Source organism: Pomacea canaliculata, linkage group LG7 (assembly GCF_003073045.1).
Source record: "Pomacea canaliculata isolate SZHN2017 linkage group LG7, ASM307304v1, whole genome shotgun sequence".
NCBI classification, from domain to species: Eukaryota; Metazoa; Mollusca; class Gastropoda; order Architaenioglossa; family Ampullariidae; genus Pomacea; species Pomacea canaliculata.
Genome location: NC_037596.1, coordinates 7,036,339 through 7,062,801, shown reverse-complemented (window position 1 = coordinate 7,062,801; position 26,463 = coordinate 7,036,339). Strand labels below are relative to the sequence as shown.

The window sequence follows — 26,463 nt, the reverse complement described above, 5'->3', positions numbered from 1 at the left end:
ACGGTAAATATAGTGTTGTCTTCGAACTGTCCAACAGTCAATAGTCGGTGTGTGTGTGTGTGTGCACTGAAAAGCTGGGGTGATAAATGCTTAATTTGGAGGACTAATCACGCACAGCTGACCCGGTCATTAAGGTTGACTCAGGCCGCGGTGTAGATGTCTACAGGCTGCAGCTGAAGATGGAGAACACAAATCATGAGTTAAACAAGAGAGAGAGGAGAGAACCAAAATGTTTCTAGTCATAGATGCATCGCATTAGTGTGTGTGTGTTTCAATACACCTCGGTTTCAACTATTAAACACAAAACACTTAGACAGAACTGAAAATGATTTTGACCGTTTGATTTTAAAGGAAACTGATAGAAACAAGTTTTTTTGTTTGTTTAATGTGTAGCAATCTCAGTGTATGTTGGGCTTGCTTTAGACCTTCAAAAAGTTCTTAAAAGATAACTCCACATACTCAGCTCCATGGCACCCCGACGCCTACACAAGAGGACACCCCAATATAATGATTTAGATTTTGTGTATTATTGTTTCAGGATGTCTATTGTACACCGAAAATTAAATAGCCGTTTAATATTTGTAGCCATCTTTATTTGTCAGTGGAAGCCTCCCCCAGTACAAACAGGATGGAACAGCAAATCATAGAATGATCACACATGACAGTAGTATAAGGCGAAGGTATTTTTGTCATCTGATACTCATTGTGACATTAAAATCTCCAATAATTAAATTTTACGACTAATTTATCCACAATCATGAATAAATAAAAAGACCTTGAAATACAAGCAGTATAGAAGCTGCTAGAGAGCACCATGCCGGACAGTCAGTCCTGCGGAGCAAGAACAGTGGCCTTTGATGACGCCGCCGCCAGGTGACAGGTGTGAACATCGTCCACAGCTGAGAGACACAAAGCATAATATTATTGTCACCTGGGCCACCTAGACAGTTCCCTCATCCCCCACTTGTCAGACGGGGCTACAGATGGTCAATATTCAGTGGTGTGAGGTCCTCTCTGCCTTGTGTGTAGTTTGAGTAGGCGATGTGTGTGTAGGTGTTCGTGGATGCATGCGTATGTAATTGCGAGAGTAAGAGGGTGATATCTAATAAAAATGCAACTTCTGCCTTTGCACTTATATATATATATTTTCTTTTTTTCTATATCGATGCAAGTTTCATTTAAGCCACCTTCTGAATAGCCATGCCCGTACTCCAGAATAAAAAAAAAAATTAATGCGTTTGTTCGTCGCAACGCTCAACTATGGCAGACCAGGTAAGGAGAAAATGGAAACACAAGGCAAACCAGCAGCTACACTGCCACACAGATGGCCGGACTACCATATTTTATTCTGATGCCTAACCCGCTCTCTGCATCCCCGGAAACAATGTACGAAGATGCTGTTACGTAGTGTCACGCATGCGCAGAAAGTCCTGCTCTAAGCGGGAAGAGAATTTATTTTTTCTCAGAACAATGTTATGTAGGAACCTTACTCTAGCCTTCTGATTGGCTATACTTGCTCATGTGACTTAATCTCCAACCCACATGGCTTTGTATCCACACACGCATCGCATTCTTTTGGGTTGTCGTCTGCTCGATGTGAAGACTCCACATAAGATAGTTTGTTACACGAATAAGCAGCAGTAATAAATATTACAAACAGCATAATTAAAAAATAACCATTGGATTATATATTTCAGGATGAAATACAGCTGAAGTTTACCGTGAATCATGGCAATGATAAAAATGATGCTTACCAACATCAGCGACTCTTATTTGAATGTGAAAACCCACAACACGACGATGTGTGTTTGTACAAAGCCATGTGGGTTCGAGATTAAGTCACATGATCAGGAAGCCAATCAGAATGCTCAGGTAAGGTCTCCAAATAACATTGTTACGGGAAAAATAAATTCGCTTCCGGTCAGAGACCTCATCGTGCCATGGGTGGGTCTTGTGGTGTGGTGCCGGTGATCTTGGTCCTGATTCTCACTGGTTCGTGTCTTTGCTTTACTTCAGTGTTGTTCTTTGTGACTGTCGCGGTGGTGTCAACTCAATTATGGGTAGATAACTATTCTAAGCTGAATTTTGCATCAGTAATAAGCAAACAAAAAAGTACATAACCACATAGATTCTATTATTCTAATTCTAAGCACATAAAACGTTTTTCTATTACTTCGACTATTTTCAAATTAAGTTTTTTTTTATTAAATAACAAGTGACTAACAAGCATAAAGACATTAACTGGTCAGCAACTGAAAAGAAGTAACGGAACAAAGTCTTTTTAGACTAGGCTGTATACATTTATTGTTAACGGCTCAGAGTTTCACAGAATAACTGTGCAAGTCAGGAAAAAGTTTCAAACACGAGGCTTGTTTTACTCCGATACTAGTGGGAAGCAATGGAGTGTGAAGTGTCGACCGTGAAGCACGTGAACCATCCAGTACATGACCTCGCTAGTTGAATACATTTCACCTGTGCATTCTAGAAGTGTAGTCAGCCATAAAATGTCTAAAAGGAGTAAAGGAGACAATACACCAGCGACAGAGGATATTCAAGCTAGAAACTCATCAAAGTTCGGCTCCAATAATGCTATCAACGCTACTATGGATACGAGCAATAAACACAAATCCCTAAAATTTGTCACTTATAACATCGATGTGTATAAACCTGACTTAATTAAATATATTTACGAATTTCATTTTGCTCTACTTGTAGAAACATTTAGGGAAACTATACCCAATGACTTGTTTCTCTACCACACTGTATTTATCTTCCTGTCTTTAAAACCTTTAGAGAACACAGGAAGGCTATCTGGAGGTTTAGCTATGATAGTCAGAAAAAATCTTGCTTGTTTTGTGAACCTAACGCCTATAGAGTTTGATGTTTAGACGCAAGGAGGTACTCGTCCATATCTAGGAAATGATTTCTTGCACTGAACTTTAAACTCTTTTAAGAAATCGCACTTTCCTTTCATTAGAACGTTAAACTCGTAGACAGCTCTGTCTTTGTAGCATCCGGAACATTTGACAGTCTAGCTGTGAAGGTAATATGCTTCTGACCTTCTGACCTTTATGCACAAAATAATTCACCTGGCACTTTTGTTTCTGTTTCAAGTGACGGGAACAGAGGCGACATGTACTCGAGAAGAATTCAATACATTGTCTAAATGCATTCTGCCTTACAAAAACAAGTTCTCGCGAAAATTCGGAGCTGGAGGTTTATGCAACCACGATCTCATCACTGAGGACATGTGCAAGTGAGTTCATTAAACACTTTATACATCCAAACATTCTTCTCTCTTTCAGTCCAAAAGACACACAGACTCACACGCATCAAACGCAATCAAAGAAAACACATAATTTATTATTAAGTCAACCACATAATGATACAGTGCATGTGACTGGCTAATAGAAGAGATAAAATGTTCAAAAATGTCAAAGGTCACGCTGTTTCCTTCCCTGACTAATTTGTTCTTCTGAGCTCTGCCCGTGTTAGTCTAGGCGCAATATCTACCAACAGTGCCAAGAGCAGGGGAAAAAATAAGGATTTTTTAAAGAATTTATTGTTTACGTGTATTTCAGTGACTTTTCGGACATTGTGATCTGTGCCACCAAGAAAAACATCACCAGTGCAACATGTCTGCCACACGCTGTGAGACATATCGATGGAACATTAGGTATTGTTTTACATCTCACAATTGTGCTCGAAAGGATTATAATTATTGAATGTAAACAGATATACATGTATGTATATAAGTTCTCCTGAGGAAAAAGTATCGTACATATATGTGTAAAGATTCAAGCATGCGAATTAGAAATACGCCCGAAATAATGATAGATAAATGCAGAGGTGGTTACAAGATTACTTAGACTACTATCTAAGATTATGTATACTTTATCTACTATTAAAAATGCTGATATGAAAGAAAACTAATGAATTGCTCGTTGCCACTAATTCCTTGACAAACGACTTCTTATTACAGTAATTTCTTGTAAAGTGACTGATTTTAAAGAACATTGCGGCGAAGCTACAGCAGTGGACATTGGTAAGAGTTGTGGATCTCTCTCTTCCTCTCTTTCTCTCTCTGTGACACACACACACACACACAATCTCTGGACGCAGCAATTTTAGTACAGTGGAACCTCGGTTAACGAACTTAATCCGTTCTGGAAAGCTGTTCGTTATCCGAAATGTTCGTTATCCGAAACAATTTTTTTCCATAAGAAATAAAGGAAATAGATTTAATTGGTTCCCAGCCCCCGTTGACTCGCTAATATTTGAAAGTTACAGGCTATATAGGTATTTGTTTTAATGAGAACAGTTATAATGCAATATAAATGGAGTTAAATAAACATAAAAACATTAACGAAAGCATTTAAACATCAGAAAACTTGCCGTTTTGACGGCGTGGGTGGAAACAGGTGTGGGGAGGAAGGGGTGGAATTACTGCTTGGATTCCCCCTCCATGAGCACACGTGACATTGTAAAATCGGGGGTGACTTCCCTTTTCTGTAGCTTTGTGGTTAAAGGAAAAAACTTGTCCAGTGTCTGCTCCTTCTGTCTTTTTTGTAAAACTCTTGGGTAATACGACATCACATATCCGACAGACGCATATGCCACCTTCATACTTTGAAATCATTTCCTTTTTCAATTCATTTGTTGGCCGCTTCCTTGTCATTACATCATTACTATTAATTGCTCTTAATCTTTTTTGGAGCCATGATTGAGGATTATCTTACTAAAATAAAGCACAACAATCACTAAATAAGAAGGATGCGCATAGATAAGGAACGACCGATCGTAACTGTGTCTCGAGCTCGAATGATGACATGCTGGTCGGTCACGTGTGGTTCACGTGGCTGTTCGCTATCCGAAATTTTGTTCGCTATCCGAGACAAATTTTTAACGAAATTTTTGTTCGTTAACCGAAATATTCGCTATCCGAGGCGTTCGCTAACCGAGGTTCCACTGTATATTCATACCTTTCCCCTTTATACATTCTTTTCTTTTTAAATTTCTTCTACATTTTTATTACTTGTTGAATGTTTTTATTACTCTTTGATTTTGTTATTTGAAGGCTTATAGTCTTTTCTTAGCGTTCTATAGTTACAAAGTAAATATTAAGTATCCTAATCATAAGCGTCTACAAATCAGTACATTTGTGTGTCAGGATTTGATTTGCACTCAAGGCTCTAGCAAGTCTTCTGTAGAGGTAGATGTTGACGATACACAAAACGAACCTATAGACTGGAAACCGACCTCCTATTCTCATATTGAAACCCATCTTAAAGCTGTTTTCAAATACAGGAAACTAAATTACTCTTTTGAGAAATAGGCCTTACCTTGCATTAGAACTTTAAACTCGTAAACAGATATGCTCCTGCATCGTGCCGAACAATTGACTGGTTAGCGACAGTTTAGCTGTGAAGTTAATATGCTTCTGACCTTAGACCTTTATGCACAAAATAATTCATCTGCGACTTGTGTTTCTGTTTCCAGTGAGGGGAGCACACGCGCCATGTACTCAAGAAGAACTCAGCATATTCTTACAATGTATTCTGCCTTACAATAGAAAGTTCTCGCGAAAATTTGGAACTGGAGGTTCATGCAACCGCACTCTCATCACTGATGACGTGTGCAAGTGAGTTATACAGACTCTACATCTTCATTAAATACTTTGTACATCAAAACATTCGTCTCTCTTTCAATCCAAAAGACACACAAACTCACACACATCAAACGCCATCAAAGAAACAACATATATTATTTTAGTCAACCACATAATGATACAGCGCATGTGACGCGCTAAGAGAAGAGATAAAATGCTCAAAAGGGTCAAAGGTCACGCTGCTTTGTTCTCTGACTTCTTTGTTCTTCTTAGCTCTGCCCGTGTTATTCTAGGCTTCTAGGCGCAATATCTACCATCATGTCCAAGAGAAGGTACAAAAAGGACGAAAAAATAATCTAGGTTTTTACATAATTTATTGTTCACGTGTATTTCAGTGACTTCTCCGACATTGTGATCTGTGCCAACCAGAAAAACATTACCAGCTCAACATGTCGGCCACGCATTGGAGTACAGATTGAAGACATGTTAGGTATTGTTTTAACTCACAATTGTTCTCGAAAAGATTATAATTATTCAATGTAAACAGACATACATGTATGTATATAAGTACTCCCGAGGAAAAAGTATCGTACATATATGTGTAAAGATTGAAGTATGCGAATTAGAAATACCCCCTCAATAATAATAGATAAATGGATAGGTTCTTACAAGATTACTTAGACCCTACTATCTAAGATTGTGTAAACTTATATGCAGATAAAGGATAGAGAGAGACTATTAAGAATACTGATAAGAAAAAAAATAATGATTTACTCTTTGGAACTTAATACTTGAAACAACTCCCCCTTTTTTTACAGCAATTTCTTGTAAAGTGACTGACTTTAAAGAATTGTGCTCCAAAGCTCCAGCATTGGACGTTGGTAAGACATGTTAATATATTTCCTCTCTTTCTCTCTCTGTGACACACACACACACACACTCTATTTATCTTGCTAGTCGATTTAAGTATATTTATCGCTTTCCCTTTTTTACTTTCCTATCTTCCTTAAATTTCTTCTACATTTTTATTGTTTGTCGAAGGTTTTTATTATTCTTTGCCTTTTGTTTCTTGAAGCCTCATAAGCCTTATAAAGCATGTTATAGTTACAAAGTAAATATTAACCATCCAAACCAGAAATAAGCGTCTCCATATCAGTACATGTTTATCTCAGGATTTGCTTTTTAATCAAGGCTCTGGCAAGTCTTCTGTAGAGTAGATGTTGACTATTCACAAAACGAAGTCCTCTAGACTGGAAAATGAACTTTTCTTCTATTCAAACCTTCTGTTGAGGTTGTTTTAAAAAGCAGGAAACTAAGTTACTCTTTAAACAACCCTGGGATGATCCGAGTTTTGCTTCATGCCTACGACCTATGAACACGTGATTGGAAGCCGTTGTGACGTCATTGCCGATTTCTTTTCCGTTGTACACAGACATTTAAAGTCTAGGACAGGAAACGTAGCCTAAAGGCTAGTGACAAGGCTAAAAGTGAAACTATCAATTTTTGTTCCTGAGGCTTTTTTTTAATAAAAAAAAAATGATTTTGTTTCAGGACGAGCTGCCGGAGCTTCAGGTGTTGGCATCTCGCTGAGGCTGCTGGGAGCGGTCATTATTGTATCCCTGATAGCGCATATGTAGCGGGACTGACGCAGAAGATGTAGAATGCATAACAAATTAGAGTAGTCTGAGGTGTAGCATTGTGTGAAGTGATATATAACCACGCAGACATTCCTTCGAACCAAAGGCACAAAGGGCAAAATTAAACATAAAACATAAAAACACTCATTCAAGGGCACTTACAGGTCAGCACACAACAACGCACACGCACATGCGCGCACACACACACACACGTACACAGATAATACTGTATTAGTCTCTAAATAAAGCAGCCATGTACGCACACTTGAATAAACCAAGCATTAATTGCATTAAATCTGATGTTTGTGATTTTGTGCATGTGTTTATTAACAACTGCATTCGCCCCTTTTTATGCCTTTTATTCTGTGTCACAAGTCGGATGTTTAGGGGTTTTTTTGCTGCACCTGTTGACGATGACGATGATGATGGCAACGATGATGACGATGGCGATGATGATGGCAACGATGATGACGATGGCGATGATAATGATAATAACGATAATAACAACAGCAATAATAAGAACACCACATGCGCTTACATACACCACTTTCATGTCCACATAAGGCGAGTTCAGTACGTTTTCCGGAAATATTGCTCCAAATACAAAATGTCAATTGTTGCTACGATTGTAATTGATAGTGGGGTGGTGCTTCCATAATTTTACACTATGATGATAGAGGGGAGGAATCTGGAGTGTCCAGAGACAATCCTCGATTATGGACCCTCTAACAGATGTCAATACAGAAAGCATCCTGGAACTCGTTCTAAAACAAGAGCCTCACACTGCAGTGTTATCGCTGCTACATGCACACCGACATCCCGAACTCGCTTTATGCGTACTTGTGGTAAATACAGAGAAAAGTAACTATCATGTAGGTCATACAAGGTATTTTAAACAATAAAAATTATGAATAAATAAATGTTCGATGTTGCGCGCTTTTGCACACACGCAGAGTAGGTGCAGAAGTCCGACGAACAGATGAGTTATTGCCAATCAGGCCGTTAGCAACTAGGTAGCTAAGGTAGTTGCTAAGCAGACACCGACTAACTACGGAATCGTAATTCCTATCCGCACTAAGTAGTACTGGCTCACATCACACCTCATGCTCCGCTCTCTCCAAGATTAACACTCAATGTCCACAACAAAATCTACAATTCTTACTGCGTCACGATGTGATGTCATATGTGGCCTTACGTCACGCGTCACGTGGCTTTCCCAGAACGTGCCGCTATTCTACCCATGCTTGAACACACAATTCTACCTGTGTTTGAACAAATACAGGAGCCATTGGGATTTGAACCGTGAATCGTTACAGTGAATATAGCGGAGACAGCGAGCTTGAAACAGTCGACGGACATGAAAACATGGATGTTTATGGCTAACTACGACAGTCTCCACACTCTACACCGCACGACGAACGATCAGCCTGCGTGTTTCATACAAAGCTACACCCCAGTGAATGTACAACTTCACCTTTATTGAAACGCAGCAGATACTTATCAACATCAGCGACTCTTATCTCAATGTGAAAACCCACAACAAGGCGACGTGTGTTTGTACAAAGTCATGGGTTCGAGATTAAGTCACATGATCAGGAAGCCAATCAGAATTCTCAGGTAAGGTCGCACTATAGCAATGTTAGGGGAAAAAAAAATTCGTGGCCGGCCAGAGACCTCGTCGTCATTCACACAGTAAGAAAGACACATCAGTCGTCTTTCATCGCCTCAGACGCTTCGGGATAGAAGCAGCTGACAATCTTTTCTATCTTCATCTGCATCAAACCTGATATCATCGTGCCATGGGTGGGTCGTGTGGTTTGGTGCCAGTTATATTGGTCCTCATACTCACTGGTACGTGTCTTTGCTTTACTTCAGTGTTGTTCTTTGTGACTGTCGCGGTGGTGTCAACTCAATTATGTCTATATAACTAGGCACTTCATTTTTTGCATTATGAATACGAAACAATAAAGAACATAACCAAATAGATTCTACTGTCCTAATTCAAGCACATAAAACTTTTGTCTATCACTTTCACGATTTTCAAATAAAGATGTTTTTTAATTACAAGTGACTAACAAGCATAAAGACATTAACTGGTCAGCAACTGAAAAAAGTAAAGAAATAAAGTCTTCATGGGATTAGATTGCATACTTTTATTGTGAACGGCCCAGAGTTGAACAGAATAACTGTGCAGGTCAGGGAAAGTTTCAAACACGAGGCTTTTGTTAGTCCCATCCTAGTGGGAAGCAATGGAGTGTGAACTGTCCACCGTGAAGCACGTGAACCATCCAGTAAATGACCTTCACTAGTTGAACGCGTTTCACCCGGACATTCTTTGTTTCTGTTTTCAGTGACGAGAATACATGCGCGATGTACTGAACAAGAATTATTTACAATTATAAAATGCATTCTGCCTTACAATGCAAAATTCTTGCAAATATTTGGAGCTCGAGGTTCGTGCAAGCGTGTTCTCATCTCTGAGGACGTGTGCAAGTGAGTTATACAGACTAAATCTTCATTAAATACTTTATACATCAAAACATTCTTCTCTCTTTCAGTCTAAAAGACACACAGACTCACACACATCAAACGCTATCAAAGAAAACACAAAATATATTATTTTAGTCATCACATAATGATACAGTGCATGTGGCTCGCTAACAGAAGAGATAAAATGCTCAAAAAATGTCAAAGGTCACGCTGTCTCCTGCTCTGACTTCTTTGTTCTTCTGAGCTCTGCCCGTGTTAGTCAAGTGCTCTAGGCGCAATATCTACCAACAGTGCCAAGAACAAATACAAAAAATAATAATCTGGTATTTATAATAATTTATTGTTTATGTGTATTTCAGTGACTTCTCCGCCATTGTTGACTGTGCCAACCAGAAAAATATTTCCAGAACATGTCTACCACTTTCTGCAAAAGTTGTTGATCAAATATTAGGTATTGTTTTAAATCTCACAATTGTTGCTTGAAAAGATTTATTTATTGAATGTAAAGAGACATATATATATACGTATATAAGTACTCCCTAGGAAAAAGTGTCTTGGTTGTATGTATAAAGATTTAAATATGCGTATTAGGTATACCCCTAACTAATGATAGATAAATGGATAGGTAGTTACAAGATTACTTAGACCCTTCTAAGATTGTGTATACTTTAATGATAAAGCAAAGAGAAAGATAATATTAAAATGCTGATAAGAAAGAAAACTAATGATTTACTTTTTGTCACTGAGCCTTGATACAACAATCTCTTCTTATTACAGCAATTCCTTGTAAAGTGACTGACTTTGAAGAATTGTGCCACGAAGCTACATCATGGAATGTTGGTAGGAGTTGGGGATCTCTCTCTTTCTCTCTTTCTCTCTCTGTGACACACAATCTTTGCGCGCGGCAATTTTAGTATATTCATCGCTTTCCCTTTATTTATTCTTTCCTTACATTTCTTCTATATTCTTATTGTTTGTCGAAGGCTTTTCTTATTCTTTGTCTTTTGTTTGTTAAAGCCTTATAAGCCGTATAAATCCTGCCATAGTTACAGAGTAAATATTAACCATCCAAACCATAAATAAGCGTCTACAAATCAGTACATCTGTATCTCAGAATTTGCTTTCCACTCAAGGCTGTAGTAGTCGTCTGTGGAGGAAGATGTAGACGACACACAAAACGAAGTCCTCTGGACTGTATACTTGCTTTGTATCCGGGCAATGGTTTCTTGCACCGAAGTTTAAACATTTTGCAAGAGAGATAACCACCAGGCCATTGAACTATTATCTTCTCATATGATTACAACTGATTGGGTAAAGACAGTCTTGCTGTAAAACTAATGTGCTTCTCACCTTTATATCACAAAATAATTCAGCTGCCAGTTTTGTTTCTTTTTCCAGGGACAGGGAAACAGGCTCAATGTACCGTTCAAGAACTGCTTACATTAATTGAATGTCTTGATCCTTACACTCAAAAGTTTATAAAGATTTTTGGATTTGGAAAATCATGCAACCGTGCTCTTATCTCGGAAGGCGTGTGCAAGTGAGTTAAACAAGTTCATTGTATATTTTACAAATCAAGACATTCTCCTCTGAAAAGACACAAAACAATCAAAGAAACGTTTTTAAAGAAGGCAACACAACTCTTATTTGTTTATAGCTGTCCACTTACTGATGCAGGGCACGTGACCAGCTAATGTAAGAAATAAAATGTCAAAGGTCCTGCTCTTATTTCTCTTTTCTTCCAGTGTTAGTCTAGGTGAAATGTCTTTCAAAAGTGCCAACAGCAGGTCTAAATATAATCTGAGCTTTGACAATAATTTATTGTTCACGTGTACTCCAGGGACTTCGCCGCCATTGTGTTCTGTGCCAATAAGAAAATCGTTTCCAGAACAACATGTCGGCCATACGTTGTGGAACAGATCGATCAACAGTCGGGTATGGTCGAAAGCTGATGATGATGATGGATGATGGATGATAATGAATGTAAACATATGTATACAAATGCTCATCCACATAGTGTAGTACATGTATATGTAAAACATCAAGCAACAATATCCTCTAGCTAATGATAGATGGATAGATTCCAGATTACTTAGATATTAGACACTTTGTCTACATTGAAAGCACAGAGAAAGAGCATATTGACAATACCGATAAGTAAAAATATCATGAATTGCTCTTTGGTACTGGGTACTATAGAAATACCCTCTTCTTATTTCAGCAATTCCTTGTAAAATGAAAGACTTTAAAGAAGCTTGCCGCAGAGTTCCAGCAGTGAACATTGGTAAGACTCCAACTTTCGTGCCTAAAACTTTGCTATAGCATCCCTTTCCCGTTAAATAATTCTTTTCTTTTTTAAAATTTCTGTCTGCATCCTTATTGCATGTCTGAGGTTTTCAGTATTCTTTGCCTAATGTTAGTTGAAGCCTAAGAAGCCTGATGCGGCATGTTTAATTACAAAGTCAATACTTACATTCCTAATCATAAATGAGCATCTACATGTCAGTGACCACAAGTAATGACAGTAACCATCAATGTTTGTCCATGAAATGGTCATTTTAAAAAGACTGTTGAGTCTGTTGAAGGTGGTGCCGGAGCTGCAGGTGCTGGCATCTTGCTGGGAGCCGCCATTACTGTATCCCTGATAGCACATATGTAGGATAGGCTTTATCTTTAATTCTCAGCTAAAGGTGTCGCTGATCTCAAGATCCGTTTGTTAAATGCTGTCCGTGCTCATGGGATTAGTCACCAGCAGATATTCGAGTCATTCAGACACGTGCTTTTCGTGTACAGTTGTCATTAAACATATTTGTGTCGCCATGCACACATCTCAGTCTGACTTGTTCCTTATCATCTGTATTGTGTTCTTCTTGTTGAGTAATGGATTAGTACATAAATGCATGTTGTAGAGAGTTATGCAAATGTAATATATTTGTGAAAGTATTTTTAAATGTCTCTATTCTCTGCTTCCATAGACAGTCCATTCGATGAGATCAAGAACGAATCCAGATGTATGAAACCAAATGTGATTTAGTGTTTTTTTAAATTCGCGTAAATTTGTCTGTGTGTTTGTGTGCGTGCATACATTGTTTAACTGATTTAGGATGACATAGATTAATATGTGCGATAACATGAATATATAACACAAATAAAAACTCCTTTAGTATTTTTATTACATTAAAGTCAAGTGCTAAACATATCTTGAAGAATTTATTCAGTAGTTATGGTAAAAATGCACATACCTTAAATCATACATGAAACATTTGTTAAAGTATTTCACTCCCTTTTTATGACACACTTTCATTATATAAGTTATTATTACATTTTGTGTTTACAATCATTTATCAAACCATCTAAGACAGTCGTTTGTAGCCCTAGTACAGGTTGTTATGATGGCCTACATTGTACTGGATATATTCTTAGCTCTAAATATTGCTATGCAAGCTCTAGGATTAACTGAATGTTGCAGCAACTTTCAAGAAGCCATGATTACTGTCATAATAAAACATAACAATGAAATTTATGCAAAATGAAATGTGAGATTTTGTACTTTTTTATCACACCTTTTTTTGTTTATAGTATTTCTTTCACACTCAGTCTGAGTCATCTATTCTAAGAAAAACAGATCATGAGGTGCAAGGGTATATTGTGAGATATTCGTATAATTAAGAAAGAAATCTTTAGAAGCACTACTAAAAATCAAAGAAGTTTCTTACAAAACCAAACAAAAAAGTGTTAATAAAAGGTTATCAGCATTCTCATTATAACAATGGGAAAAAACGAGTACCAGTAGTTCCCAAGCAAAGAGTTGGTAGAAAATGAAAATAGTGTGTTAGCCAAATCGTCTTAGGCAGTTACAAAATACCGTGACAGATATAAAACTTTTATAACGAGATCACTTTATTTAACACATATTTTATTCCTCTCCATTTCTTTTAATCCCGGAGGCTGCAAAACCTTTTTTTGGTGAGCAGGATCGGAAGTACACTGGATTTGTACAGGTCGTACCCATCAAAACATTTAACTGCACAAGAGACAGTATTATGTGTACCCATGTGACACACAAAACGTAGATTAGAAAATCTCAATTTTAAAAGAGAGCATTTTCTCATTAGTAATCAGCACAATTATAAAGGAAATGTGGCCATAGCATCGTCTGAACTCTGTGATAACCTTTAAAAAACCAGCAAAAACAGATGATTGTCAGCTGGAAATAAGATAAATAATTTGCTATGAGATTGACACTTCTATTTTCTGACGTTATTAAAGTTGTCAAAGAACATGAAATAAATTATGATTTCGTGAATATTTTATAATCATCCTTTTCATCACCATCACGCCATTATTATCATTGACTTACAACAATTTCCCTTAGCTAGAGCTGCCAATAATCAGCTTTAAAGTCTATGAACTAAGTGCCACCTATTTAAAAAAGAAGTAGAAAACTTATCTCTTACCGTTATTTGGAAACAAAAGGTGCCGTTAAAGTCGAAAGAGATGCGATGATAATACCTCCATTCTATCATACCTTCAAAAGCCTTTGGCGTGGTCACGTTCTGCTTCAGAAACTTGAACTTGTAAGTATATATATTGACAAGTCTTGCTGGTCTGCCAGAGATACGTGTAAGGCATTTGCCGTCGACGAAGTAGCTCAGATTAATACTGTTTGGCTTGCATTAATCAAATCATGAAAACTGGATCATCAAAATCTGTCAGATCCATCCCATATATTGGTGTGTCTTTCTAGTTATGTGTCTTTGTGTATATATATATGAATAATGACTTGTATAGAATGTTCAGAATGTTTCTCAATTGTGTATGAAAAACTTATGAAGACAAAAGCATAACCGTAAGAGGATGAACACCTACCTGTATCAAAGTCAGAGACATTAGTGCATACTTGATGGAAGTCCTTCAGATGACAAGAGAAAACTACCAAAATGAGAAAAAAGAAAGTTTAAGAGGATACGGGAGGGAATAAATATACCATATGCTGGGTCCATGACATCATGCTATATCTATTTGCGATTCTTAAAGTTTGCTTATGAGTACCTGCCCGTGTGAGGGTGACCACGTATAGCAGTGATGGACAGCCTGCTGGTCACTCCTTCAATTTATGTTAAAAAAACTATGGAGAGAACTGATCCCATAAAACAATTAAAGGCGCCGGTGATTGTTCTAAGGCTATCAGAAAGTAATGAGTCGTTAGTGTCGGGGTCAAACTTTCCAGGCAAAGAGGTCGGCGCAGGTGGAAGGTCGAAGTCGGAGTGTATCAGCCGCTAAATGAAGTGAGTGACATGGAGTCTGGACAGTCAGGCAGGAATAAAAATAATCATGAGAACAGCGATTAAAATATAACAAAGACAATAAACTTGTAAGTGAAACGGTTGAGGTAGGCAGCCAGTGACGTAAGCACATCATTATGGGAGGGGTGATGTCGTCATTCAAGCGCCAAAGGGTCAACAGCGTTCTGAAAGCTTTATAATGTGAAGTGGGACAACAGGGAGACCAGAAACAGAAACTTGATGTGGTTTAGCGGTAGTAATACTTTGAGAGTAAACACATACTCGTTTGTGTGCGGAGATTCTTGGAAAAATGGCGTCTGCACGACCGTGAACTATTGACTTTATTGAAACATTCCACGATAACTGCAAAATCCCTGCAGTAAAATCAAAAAAACATTTTTAAAAGGTAATTTTTAGGCATAATATTCGAAGATTTGTAGGTTACTGAAGTTTGAACGCAAAATCTGATCCGACCTTATGTATATATGAAAAAATACGGATATTGTTATTAAACTCACCTGCAAAGATCCTTTGATATAAGTTCTCTGTTACAAGAAGAACCACTCCCCAGTTTGTTAAAACTCCTGACTCGCGGGTAGAAGCAGCCTTGAAAGTCGGTGAGCTCATGTGTCCTACAGATCGCTTGTGTTCTTGAAACTAAGGATGTACAGGTGTACAGTGTACAAGTCATAATCATAGCCTAGTAAAGATACATGTTATACGTGGCAAGTGAATAAGCGTATCACCTCGTGTGTTTATGTGTGTGTGTGTTTTGTATACATATGTTTGCCTATATGTGCGTCTGTTTGCATGTGTAAGTTACTGCATTGTGTGGATATGTCTGAGTGCGTGTAAGTGTGCACACCTGTGCATCATGTGTGTGCATAAGGATATGCACATGTTACTATAAAAAATAGTCCGTTTGGGAACTATCGTATTGCAACCATAAACAATTCATAGTAACAAACTAAAACCAAATGCTGACAAAACAGCGTATGCCTAATGACGAGTCGTCTTGACGAGGTTGATGAGGGTGAATATCTTGTGGAAGCAAAATTAACTTCGGAATAAATCTATCTCATTTAATCAACATATCAGTTATGCTTGCTGTGCACCTTTGTTCAAATTGAGAGGGGAAATTTCAAAGACTGATCATATTTCTTACTTTCTGCCCGCTAAAGTTTGTGCTCATTTCGAGGCTGCTACACTGACCTATAGGGATTTTGATGGTAGTTTTACTTCTTTCTGTAGCAAAAATATAAAGTAAAATGTAGATAAAGGTCATACCGTTTGTAAACCGGCTGGTAGGAAAATTATGTAAACGACCAACTTCCACGTACGAGGATAAACAATGAGAATAAAATGCTTAATAAAAAAACACCAACCAGTATTTAGAGCAGGAGCATCTGGGCAAACTTCCTGAAAGTCTTTAGTGTGCAAGCAAAATCTGTCAAAACGAACAATTTTTATGTAAAAGAAAGATAAAATATTATTAATAATGAAGTAGCAACAGTCTAATAATAATAATAATAATAATAATAATAATAATAATAATAATAATAATAATAATAATAATAATAATAATAATAATAATAATAATAATAATAACAACAACAACAATTTTTATGTATAAAAAAGTGTGTTTAATTAATCAAAGCTCTAATGTAGTTCATTTACTCCTTCTCACACAAAAGCTACTTAAATGCAGTTTCTATCCCAAATAAGTCAGAACAATTTTGTTTACATCAGAGTTTGGGCTATTCATCGTAAAAACAACTTTTTATTCTAGTTATGCAAAAACCCCTTTTGAAAAAACAGAAGAGGAATTCTTAAACTCTCCCTCTACCTAAATCCTACTTAAGGAAATTATGAGTGTGGGCATCATGTGTAGGAAGAAATATGTAAATATTAACATACTCATTTGTATGTGGAGTTCCTCTGCAAACTGACGCCTGCACATCTTTGAAGCTTTGACATCATTGATGCAATGCACGATATTTGCAAAATTCCTGAAAAAAAACAGAAAATTTGTCAACAGGACACACATTAGCCCAAACTTCAAACATAAATTGATACATTTAATAATCCAGAGCATGTCTGAGAATAAGGGTATTGATGAACAACCTTGGATTAAAAGTATGTATGAGTACTAGTGTGTGTCTATATATATAGAACACTATTTTAATATTACTTAATATTGAATGATTATATCGAAAATTCACTAGGATTTTATTTTACAAAATTGAAGTGAAAATTATTTTTGTGCTTAAAAATACTCACTGCTCTCAGTTTCTGACACGACCATCCTCGCTGATTTTAGTTATTTTATAAAACATCACTTCAAAAAATCTTTTAAGGTATACAGTAATATACCTAAAATAATTTAAAACAGGAGATCAAGAGCAGCAGAACCAGAAGCAAAGATACTCATAAATTGTTGAATTTTTTGTATGTGTATAAAATATATAATTACACAAAAGCATAATCAACTCACAGGCAAATATCTTTCGAGATAATATTTTTGTTACATGTAGGGCCACTTGTCAATGGAGCAAAACTCAATGTGTATGGTAAGATGCATTCATCAAAGGAGTTGAGTTCTTCCTCCTCGCACTGGGTTTCTGTCTCCGACACTAGTTGCAGATGCAATATTCGTAAAATATTCGTAAAATAAAAGAAAGTGCATTAAGGTTGCATGATACAGTAGTATATATTTCCTTTTCTTAGTTACCGGTACATCTTGATCTGCTATGTGAAAACTGATACAAATATAAATTATATTAATGATATTAATCATAAATCAATTATATCAAGCATAAATTAATTATATTAATTATAAATTAACTATATCAATCATAAATGAATCATTTCAATTATAAATTAATTATATTCATTAAAATATCTAAATAACTTTTGAAGAATGATTGTAAGACTGCATCTGAAAGAGCAGCAACAGTATAAAAGTAAAATGATTTTATGGTCAAATGAAAAATTCAGATTTGTAAAACAAGGAAACCCTGTTTTTTTGGTTTCCGACTAGCTCAGTGCGTGGTGAATGGCATAAACATAGATTAATTAAAGAAGAGAATTATCTCCCTCATCTCAAGGGACCTGTAAAGCGGTGGCTTCAGTTTATATAACAAAACATGGACACCTGATGTTGACAAAGGAAGGTTATGCAACAACATGGAAACAGCATGATATAATCAGTGTGATATTTAAGTATTCTTTGGTTATGATGTATTTAATGAAAAACACCAACCTGTGTCAAAGGCAGGAGCATCAGTGCAAACCTCTTGAAAGTCAGTCAGCTTACAAGCGAAATCTACAAGAAGAAAATTGTAAAGAGAGAAAGACATGAAAAGCAAAATAAATACTCAAGTATTCCTAATTATATCATGATAATAAATTTCAACTAACAAAGATGATGGGACGTATAAAAGTTTCTTTTGATAATATTACATAAGCATCTTGTTTAATGGCATAGAAAGGAATTCTGATAGTGACTTCAAACATAAAGCTGACTTTACATGATCTGGTTGGGAAATATAATTATAGAAAGATGTTGATGTTAAACACATACTGGCATCCGAGCTGATTTCCCTAAAGAACTGACGCCTGCATGTCCTGGTAACTTTGAGGTTATTGAAACATTGCACGACATGTTCAAAATCCCTGCAATAATATCATAAACAATAATATCATAAACAATTGCGAGAATGTGAACTCAAGTTTTCTGGAGTTATTCTGCAAGGCTTATTATGTCCCTTGTCATGATAGTTGTATTCACGATTAAAAAGTAACCAGCTGGATATAAAGATAGACTGAGAAAAAGAAAAAAAATATATTGAAACTAATTAATAGAAGTAATTTTAAAAGAACAGAACTGTAAGAACTTTCTACTATTAGCACCACGATGACGTATCTGTTATTAACTGACATATTGTTACTACTGCTAGCAACAATTAAGAGTAATTAATACATAAGTACTTGGGGAGAGAACATCTTTCTACTTTTTACTACTGGAAGAAATATTTTCTGCTCATGTGTCATAAGCTATTAAATACTCATAAACCACCCTTCAAGAAGTCATATGTGCTTGTTAATTTGTCATTTTTGACCCTGTCTATTTTATTTTACTTGTTTCTTTTTATATAAATTATATCCACTCTTCCACATATACACATTTTGTGAATATGTGTACTCAAGTGTGTAGATTCTGTAAGTATAGTGGTATTCAGGCGTGTAGGCTACACATCAAGCTCAATACATATATCGTTTAATCAAGAACAGTTGGCATACACCTATATGTCCACTTACTCGCAAGAGTTCTCTAAGAGATGTTTTCTATCACAAGAAGAGCCTCTCGTCAGCCGGATGAACATCATGCTATAGGGAGTAATGCAGGCACTGAAAGCACTACTTCTCTGCTCCTTACATAGACCTTGTTTATTAGAAGATAACAACATACAACATACATTTGTGAAAGTAATATTTAATATCTTTAATAACATAAATCAATCTTTAAGTAATTATTATTAAATTTTATTTGTCATCGTTCATATAGACCAACATAAAAACATTTCTTGTTGCAGGAAACTTTTTCGAAAGCTATTAGAGGATGGCATTAAAAAAATGAATGAAAGTAATAAAAGCAATTGCTAAAATGATCCTTTAATATTAAAATATTATGAATACAGAGACTATATACGGTTATTTTATAAGTGGAGCTTGAACAGCTGAAAAATAAATCACCATAACATAGAATTAGCTTTTGCAGTGTAAAAATACTACCAAAAAATAGAAGAAAATTGCAGATGTTAATAAGAAAAAATACAAGAAAAACCTCCAAAGCTTTTGTTTAATGAAAGTCAATGATGATTATATATATCTACATTTTTATACATACATTGAGAGCAAGCGATTTTTATATTGTTTCTATTTTGTTGTATTATCTACAGACTATATGTTTATATATATATATATCCTCCTAGCTATTGATTTGATTGTTTGTTCTCAGCCTCCTTCACTTTATATTTTTGCTCTCTTTAACAATGTGGTGAGAGTTATGTGTATGCAAGCTATCAAAGTCAATCTTACCTTCTGCTGAAGATACTGTCGTTTCTACAGCATCTCCTGTATCATTAGAAGCATCATTACAGGCAGGGAGCATATGTATCGTCAACATGCAAAGTTAGAAGCACCCAGATAGAAAAGAATTCTCTATAACAGTACCACAATTAAGGGAGTCTCTGTTAATAAACACAAATGCTATGTGTTACTTTGCTGTACTTTCCCATAGTGCTAGTCCTTGTTCACACCCTTACTGTTGCCATATCATGTTACTCTCAGCTCTTGTTCTTGTTTTTTAGTTCCTCTTTCCTTGCGAAAATGTAAAATATAGCTTAAAAGATATTTATGAGTTTGTCATTGTCTTTGGTCTTACTATTCGTTGCAAAAAGGATTTTTCTTGCTTACTTTGGTCTTGGTCCTTTTAGTACCTCTCTTTTCTGTGTGTTCTTTATCTTAAAATTATATATATATTGCTGCCCTATGCTCCTCGAGTAACAAGGACTAAACCATATATATATATATTGCCAGAAACTAGCGAAAATATAAAAGTAAAAAAAAACCTTACAAATTAACACAAAAAGTATATAATATTTCATAGTATTTCACAATCCGCTGGTGGGAAATAAATATAGACGATTAGTTTCAACGTTCGAAGACCACAATCGGATCAAATAATTCAGAACACTTACCTGTGTCAAGCATGGAAATGTTGGCGCAAACTTCGAAGATGACATTCAGGCTACAAGAAAAATCTGCCAAAATGTAAATTGCTAAAGATAATGTGCAACAAATATTAAAGCACTAAAGATACAGGTAAAATAATCTTTTGAACATATCCCGATAAACAAGACATACGTGTGGGTCATATATAAAATTCTAGTACAAATCATTGACACCGTCTCTACAGTGTCGATTGTAATTCAGTCAAGTTTCAAATTGAACAGATTGATTTTGTTGAATAATGTTGGACTTCATGAGACATAATTTTCTCCTTTTATTCCTGTTTTCTTTTAAAAACATACTCAGCTGTGTGGCATATTGCTGGGCAAGGTGAATGCCACAAATCCGTGTAGCTGTGGCATGATGGAAACATTGCGCAACATCTGCTACCCTCCTGTGGTAACATCCACAAATATTTTGTTAAAAAATGTTAACTCCAGTGTTGTCAAAAAATTATCTGTAGAGGCTTTCAACCTCAGCAAGTAACACCCTGCTTCTTGTAAAGATGCTGATATTAATAGGATATTGTGATAAATAAAAATAATCTCACAATATGAAATTATTGCACGCCCACACTCACATATAAACACATCGCAATATTAATCTATAATAATAATATAAATATAATAATATAATATAAACAAGCGTTTGTATAGTTTGTGAGTAAATGCCTGAACATGTCCACACACATACAAGTGCTTATTTACTTTGTGTATGTGCAACACAATGGAGGAATATTGCGTGTGAAGTAACTCACTTGCAGATATCTTTTGAGATAAGATTTTTGTCACAAGAAGAGCCGCTCAGCACCGGGGAGAAGCTCAACATGTGAGGCAACAAACAATTGGCATAGACGTCGATTTCTTCCTTCGTACACTTGACTTGTATTTCCGAAACATATGTAACAGAAAAAAACATATATTGCATTAACATTTATTAAATTTAAAGTGTACTTTTTTATTACTCATGCTCAAGGAGAAACTTGTGGTAGAGGATGCGTATTGGGTTTGTTTACCTTTATTATTAATATTATTATTAACATCGTCGTCCGTCTACTCAAGTGGATTGTCGCATTTCTTGAAGTCCACAAACGATTATTATATTTATTCTCAGAGTGTGTGAATAGGGTGGGGCCTTCAGACACGCAACTTTATATATGGATATAAATAACTTCTAAAGCATATTTTAATATTCTAGTATAAACTAACAGCAAACAAACACAAACAACACTCATAATAGGTTCTACAATAAGCAAGTAGCTTAGTTCAGGATTCATCGTTCGGGAAGCACGCATCTTCTGTAAAATATTATCTCTAGTAATGTTTTGTTAATTCGAGCTTCTACACACAAAAAATCTTACTTTTAGCTGGAGAAGTTGTCGTCTGCACAGTATATCCTGTACCATAGGATGCACCACTTTCACCTTTACCGACAGGTAGCGATTGCGCTGACAAGTCGATTTCTGCAAAGAGTTATGGAAAACATTAATTTAAAATACTCTTTTTTTTTTTGAATCAAAGGTCAATGTTCCTAAAGCGATGTTTGAATATCAAGAGATGACTTTTTGGAAACTATTTTAATGTACAAAGATCATTTACTATGTACAAGTTTGAAGATACTGGGTTGGCAGTGAAAGGGTTTTTATTCTCTCATTTAAGTATCAGTCTGCGATTTTTATACTTAATTTCGTTTACTACAAATGATGCGACGGAAAGGAATGCTACTTGCCACTGTCTTCAGTCTCTCTAATCTCGATGAATTACGCGAAGAATTCACGTGGTATAAAAATACAAACGAAAGAAAACGTGGAGACCAAGTGGGATGCTAACTAGAACTAGGCGGTTAAAAAAGGAAGATAAAATAAAACTAAATCAGGGGGAGTGAGTACATAAATATATATATAAAATTATAATTTTACCGAGTAGCATGGAAGAGTAATCAATTATATTTTTTGTAGCTTTTTGTACGAAGATCTACAAATTAAATAAACTGTTCAATGAACAATACTTACCTGTCCGAAGGGCAGGTGCGTTAATGCAAACTTCCTGGAAGTCATTCAGCTTACAAGCAATCTCTGGCAACAAGAATTATTATGGGAAAATAGAAATAATGTATAACAGATATTGAAGTTTTAATTGCTGAATAAGATATCTTCTGAGAAACAAAAATCTGTATATATCTCTATAGACAAGACAGATTTTGGTTTTACTGAAATTCTAACGCATGTCCGTAGAAAAGTAATTCTAACGCAAGATTGTTTTCCAGGATAGAGCAGAGAGTCAGGGATTTCTTTCTTTTTTTAATTAATCTACTTTATTCCAACTAAATAATGTCACTGCCAGATCGTTTCATCACTTTCTTTGACTGATTGGTGTAAATGCTTACCCAAGTTTGTGCTGAGTTGCTTGGCAGAGTCTCGTACGCATTCCGATGAGAGTTTAACGCCATTAACACATCGCACGATGTCTGCAAACTTCCTGGGTAAAATCAAGAAGATTTGTATCTTACTTGAAGAAAAAACCAGTATTCTGTCATTAATAACCCTTAGATAATTGTAGCAAGCCGTTCACATAATTTATATTTGATAATGAATACTAACAAGCGAGTAGTACAACAGGAAGACATTAACTCACGTGCAAATATCTTGTGTGATAAGATGTCTTGCACAAAAAGGACTGATTGCAAATGAAAAAAAATGCATCATATGAGGCGAAACGCAAGCAAGAATTTCATCGGTTTCTTGCTTTTCACACTTGCCCTGTATTTCTACGAACACACACAACAGGTGTTAAAAAAACAATAGCGTACTAAAATGTATTAAATTTGTCAAGTATATTTTCCCGAAGGTTTACAAGTGGTTCTTGTCCAGACGCATAAAAGCATTTTATCTTGTCACATTGGTAAAAAAATGTGGACTAAAATACAAACTATGGATAGAGTAATAACTAAAACATAAGTTAAACAGAGCAGAAAATCGTAACAGAAGATAAGAGGTTAGGTACATACCTGCAAAACAAAGGACCAGAACTAGCAACATCAAACATTTCGAGAAGTCCATTGTTTTCTTCGAAACAATCTTAAGCAAATTCTGAAAAGAGAAAGGTGTATTTCGGCATAAAGGACATAAAAAAAAGATTCTTATACAGAGAATGAATATGCCCCAGATGCAGCTGTTGCTGATGATAAGGATGATGATTAAAACTTCGGTTAAAAAATAACAAATTACCAATGAAGAGAAGTACAAAACCAGCAATCCCACAGAACTCGAAGGACCGGCTGTGGTCAAAAACACTTTTCTTTCCTATTGTCTTCCGTGTTGTGAAGTCGAAGCAACCGAAGCGGAACTGCAAAGATATTAGATACGATGCCGTCAGATTCTAGGAACGAAAGCTTTAAGGACCAAGACGGAACTTCAAGCATGTTAAATCAGGAAATTGGCCTGATTAGTTTTCAGCTATACTGTGTATACTTTGTATAGCATAAATCGCGCTCGCATGTGTGTGTGTGAAGACCTTACCGAGATGTTATCATTATTCAAGTTGTATGTGGCTGTTGTGCTGCTTTAAACATTATTTGTGAATTTAAGCCGGTATATTGCAAACGTAAATAAAACTACTGATCTTTTGATGTCCTCGGTCTTGTTTAATGATGTAAAATTAGTTTCAAACAATAAAATACTATTTTTAACTTTCTGAAAGGTTAGAAACTGGACAAGGGTCTTTGAACTGTCAGGATGTTCTTATCATCGCTGTGTCTCTGCATTCGGTACTTGTGTTACTGTACAGTAAGAAATCCCTCATTGACATATTTTGCAAGTTCTAAACCATTGTGAAATCAAAGATAAACTGTAAATACCATGCCCTCCTCCATGTAATAACAGAAGATTTCCCGAAAAACTATCATACAGCCAGGGTTGAATCCCCTTTGAAATAGAACTTGATTATTTCTGTTAAACAGACCTACATGGTTAAGATAATTTTGTAACAATAGTGTACGTAAACAAAGCCACATTTGGAGAATGCAGATGATTAGACGGTTTAAAAATGTGAAATCTGCTTACCCTTATCGAAGCTGAAACTCTTCCTGTTTTAGTGGTTAATTCCGTTGACCTTGTCTCAAGTAATGATCAAACTATATGAGCATCTGTAAATATCTGTACATAGAATTCAGGAAATGAATACATTTGAAGTTATACATTAGTACAGTATTTGAGTTTGTACTGAGTGTTAATATTTGATTGTGATATACCTCGACAATCGTGACTAGGTGAATCACAATCGCCCCCATCGTCTTCGTGAAATTTATTAGTGTCTGAAAATTGGATTGTTTTAGAAGATTTCACGGCAGTTTGTTTTGGTCACCACTGTGAGCTGGTTTACTGCAATGTCAATTTAAATTTCAGAGAAATTTTCGTTACTGTAACCAATAATTTGCAGAATAGAGTTACTGAAGGACTTACTGGCCAGACCGCTGTCTAATTTAAAAAACAAGTCAATAATCATAAAGTTCTACACCACGAGTGGGCAATTAATTTTCCAAAGGGGCCGCATGAGAAATTGGGATGGTTGTAGAGGGCAGGACTAATATAGTTAACTCAGTTTTACCCACTACTGTATATATAGTATATATACTGGCGGGCGGGCTGGTCAGAGACAGGAGGCGGGGCGGATGCGGCCCGCGGGCAGGCCGTTGCCCAGGTCTGCTCTACACGTTGCCCCATGCTTAACTAATTAAAAGAGCGACCTTTTCTGTTCTGCTGTAAACTTTTCAATTGTGTCTGTAGAGATAATGTCATTGATATCATTGTTGTAATGACAAAGGAAATGATTTTTGAAAGCATTGTGAAGCCGAAGCCATTCGTTTAAGTTCTTTGGCCCGCTGATGTTTGTACGTTAATTTAAATGTAATTTGCTATTTTGCAAAATCTTTTTCTGCTTTCTTTTCTCTTGTAGAGTCCTTGTTTTGCACTGATCAGACACTGATAATAATTGCTGTCAGTTCCATATGAAACCTCTTCTGTATTATATTACAAACTCGCCGGAAATAAGAGATTGGCTGAGGCGATTAGTGTTTAATTATATTTCACATTAATCAGTATATGTGAATTTTTTTTTCTCTCTCTCTCTCTCGCGCTTGAGTGAGTGCTTGTGTGTAAGTGAATAAGAGAGAGAGCAGTGTTCTTGAGAGCGCAGCCAGATGTTATTAAGTGTGTGTTTCCGGATTTTTTACAAAGATTTTTGTATCTGTTACCGGTGTGTTTGAATTACAAATTTCTCTGCAGATGTATGGTTCTGCTTAATAACTTACAAATTCAGACTGCAGTTAGTCGTTGTACTTTACCAGCAAACGTATACAAAAATACTTACAAAAATCAGTAACGTAAACCATAGTATATGTGTGCGTCCGCAATGGGCGGTGAGAGAGAGAGAAAAGGAGTGGGAGACAACAACTTGAAGAATTTCTTAGAGAATAGCAATAGGTGGATGATGTGTTCAGGAAATGTAAGAAGTCACAAGAAAGTAAATAACCACAAAGTATATACACTTCCGCTCAAGTCCACAAGTTATGAACCACTGATATATAATAATAATAACTTCATTTTTTAAACTGTATATGTTGATGTAACCTCAACGTGCTTTACAAGAGCAAC

The 26,463-nt window shown here is 36.0% G+C and overlaps 2 protein-coding genes across 2 annotated transcripts; one reads left to right on the top strand and one right to left on the bottom strand.

The window, feature by feature from the left end:
• Positions 1–5,456: 5,456 nt before the first annotated feature.
• Positions 5,457–7,449, top strand: LOC112568470. The gene is made up of 4 exons (XM_025245777.1): positions 5,457–5,641; positions 6,004–6,098; positions 6,427–6,489; positions 7,160–7,449. The coding sequence occupies exons 1-4, from the start codon at positions 5,457–5,459 to the stop codon at positions 7,243–7,245; spliced, it is 429 nt and encodes a 142-aa protein (XP_025101562.1). The 3' UTR covers positions 7,246–7,449.
• A 6,608-nt stretch (positions 7,450–14,057) lies between these two features.
• LOC112569125 lies at positions 14,058–24,106 on the bottom strand. The gene is made up of 19 exons (XM_025246821.1): positions 24,040–24,106; positions 23,820–23,901; positions 23,447–23,579; positions 23,199–23,290; positions 22,825–22,887; positions 22,174–22,275; positions 21,571–21,694; positions 21,116–21,207; positions 20,783–20,845; positions 20,121–20,156; positions 19,341–19,464; positions 18,604–18,695; positions 18,283–18,345; positions 17,515–17,653; positions 16,938–17,029; positions 16,406–16,467; positions 15,539–15,677; positions 15,303–15,394; positions 14,058–14,667 (listed from the first exon to the last, which is right to left on the bottom strand). Exons 2-16 carry the CDS (start codon positions 23,869–23,871, stop codon positions 16,412–16,414), a joined length of 1,323 nt encoding a protein of 440 aa, XP_025102606.1. The 5' UTR covers positions 23,872–23,901; positions 24,040–24,106; the 3' UTR covers positions 14,058–14,667; positions 15,303–15,394; positions 15,539–15,677; positions 16,406–16,411.
• Positions 24,107–26,463: the final 2,357 nt, after the last annotated feature.

Bases quoted from the DNA above. Each gene is read 5' to 3' on its own strand.
- LOC112569125 (XM_025246821.1), bottom strand. From the start codon at position 23,871: ATGGACTTCTCGAAATGTTTGATGTTGCTAGTTCTGGTCCTTTGTTTT. The intron at 23,291-23,446 runs GTGAGTTAATGT...GATTTTACCCAG, and splicing joins ATCACACAAGATATTTGCAC to GAAGTTTGCAGACATCGTGC. The intron at 18,696-19,340 runs GTAAGTGGACAT...ATATTATTGCAG, and splicing joins CTCTTAGAGAACTCTTGCGA to GGATTTTGAACATGTCGTGC.
- LOC112568470 (XM_025245777.1), top strand. From the start codon at position 5,457: ATGCACAAAATAATTCATCTGCGACTTGTGTTTCTGTTTCCAGTGAGG. The intron at 5,642-6,003 runs GTGAGTTATACA...CGTGTATTTCAG, and splicing joins ATCACTGATGACGTGTGCAA to TGACTTCTCCGACATTGTGA. The intron at 6,490-7,159 runs GTAAGACATGTT...ATTTTGTTTCAG, and splicing joins AGCTCCAGCATTGGACGTTG to GACGAGCTGCCGGAGCTTCA.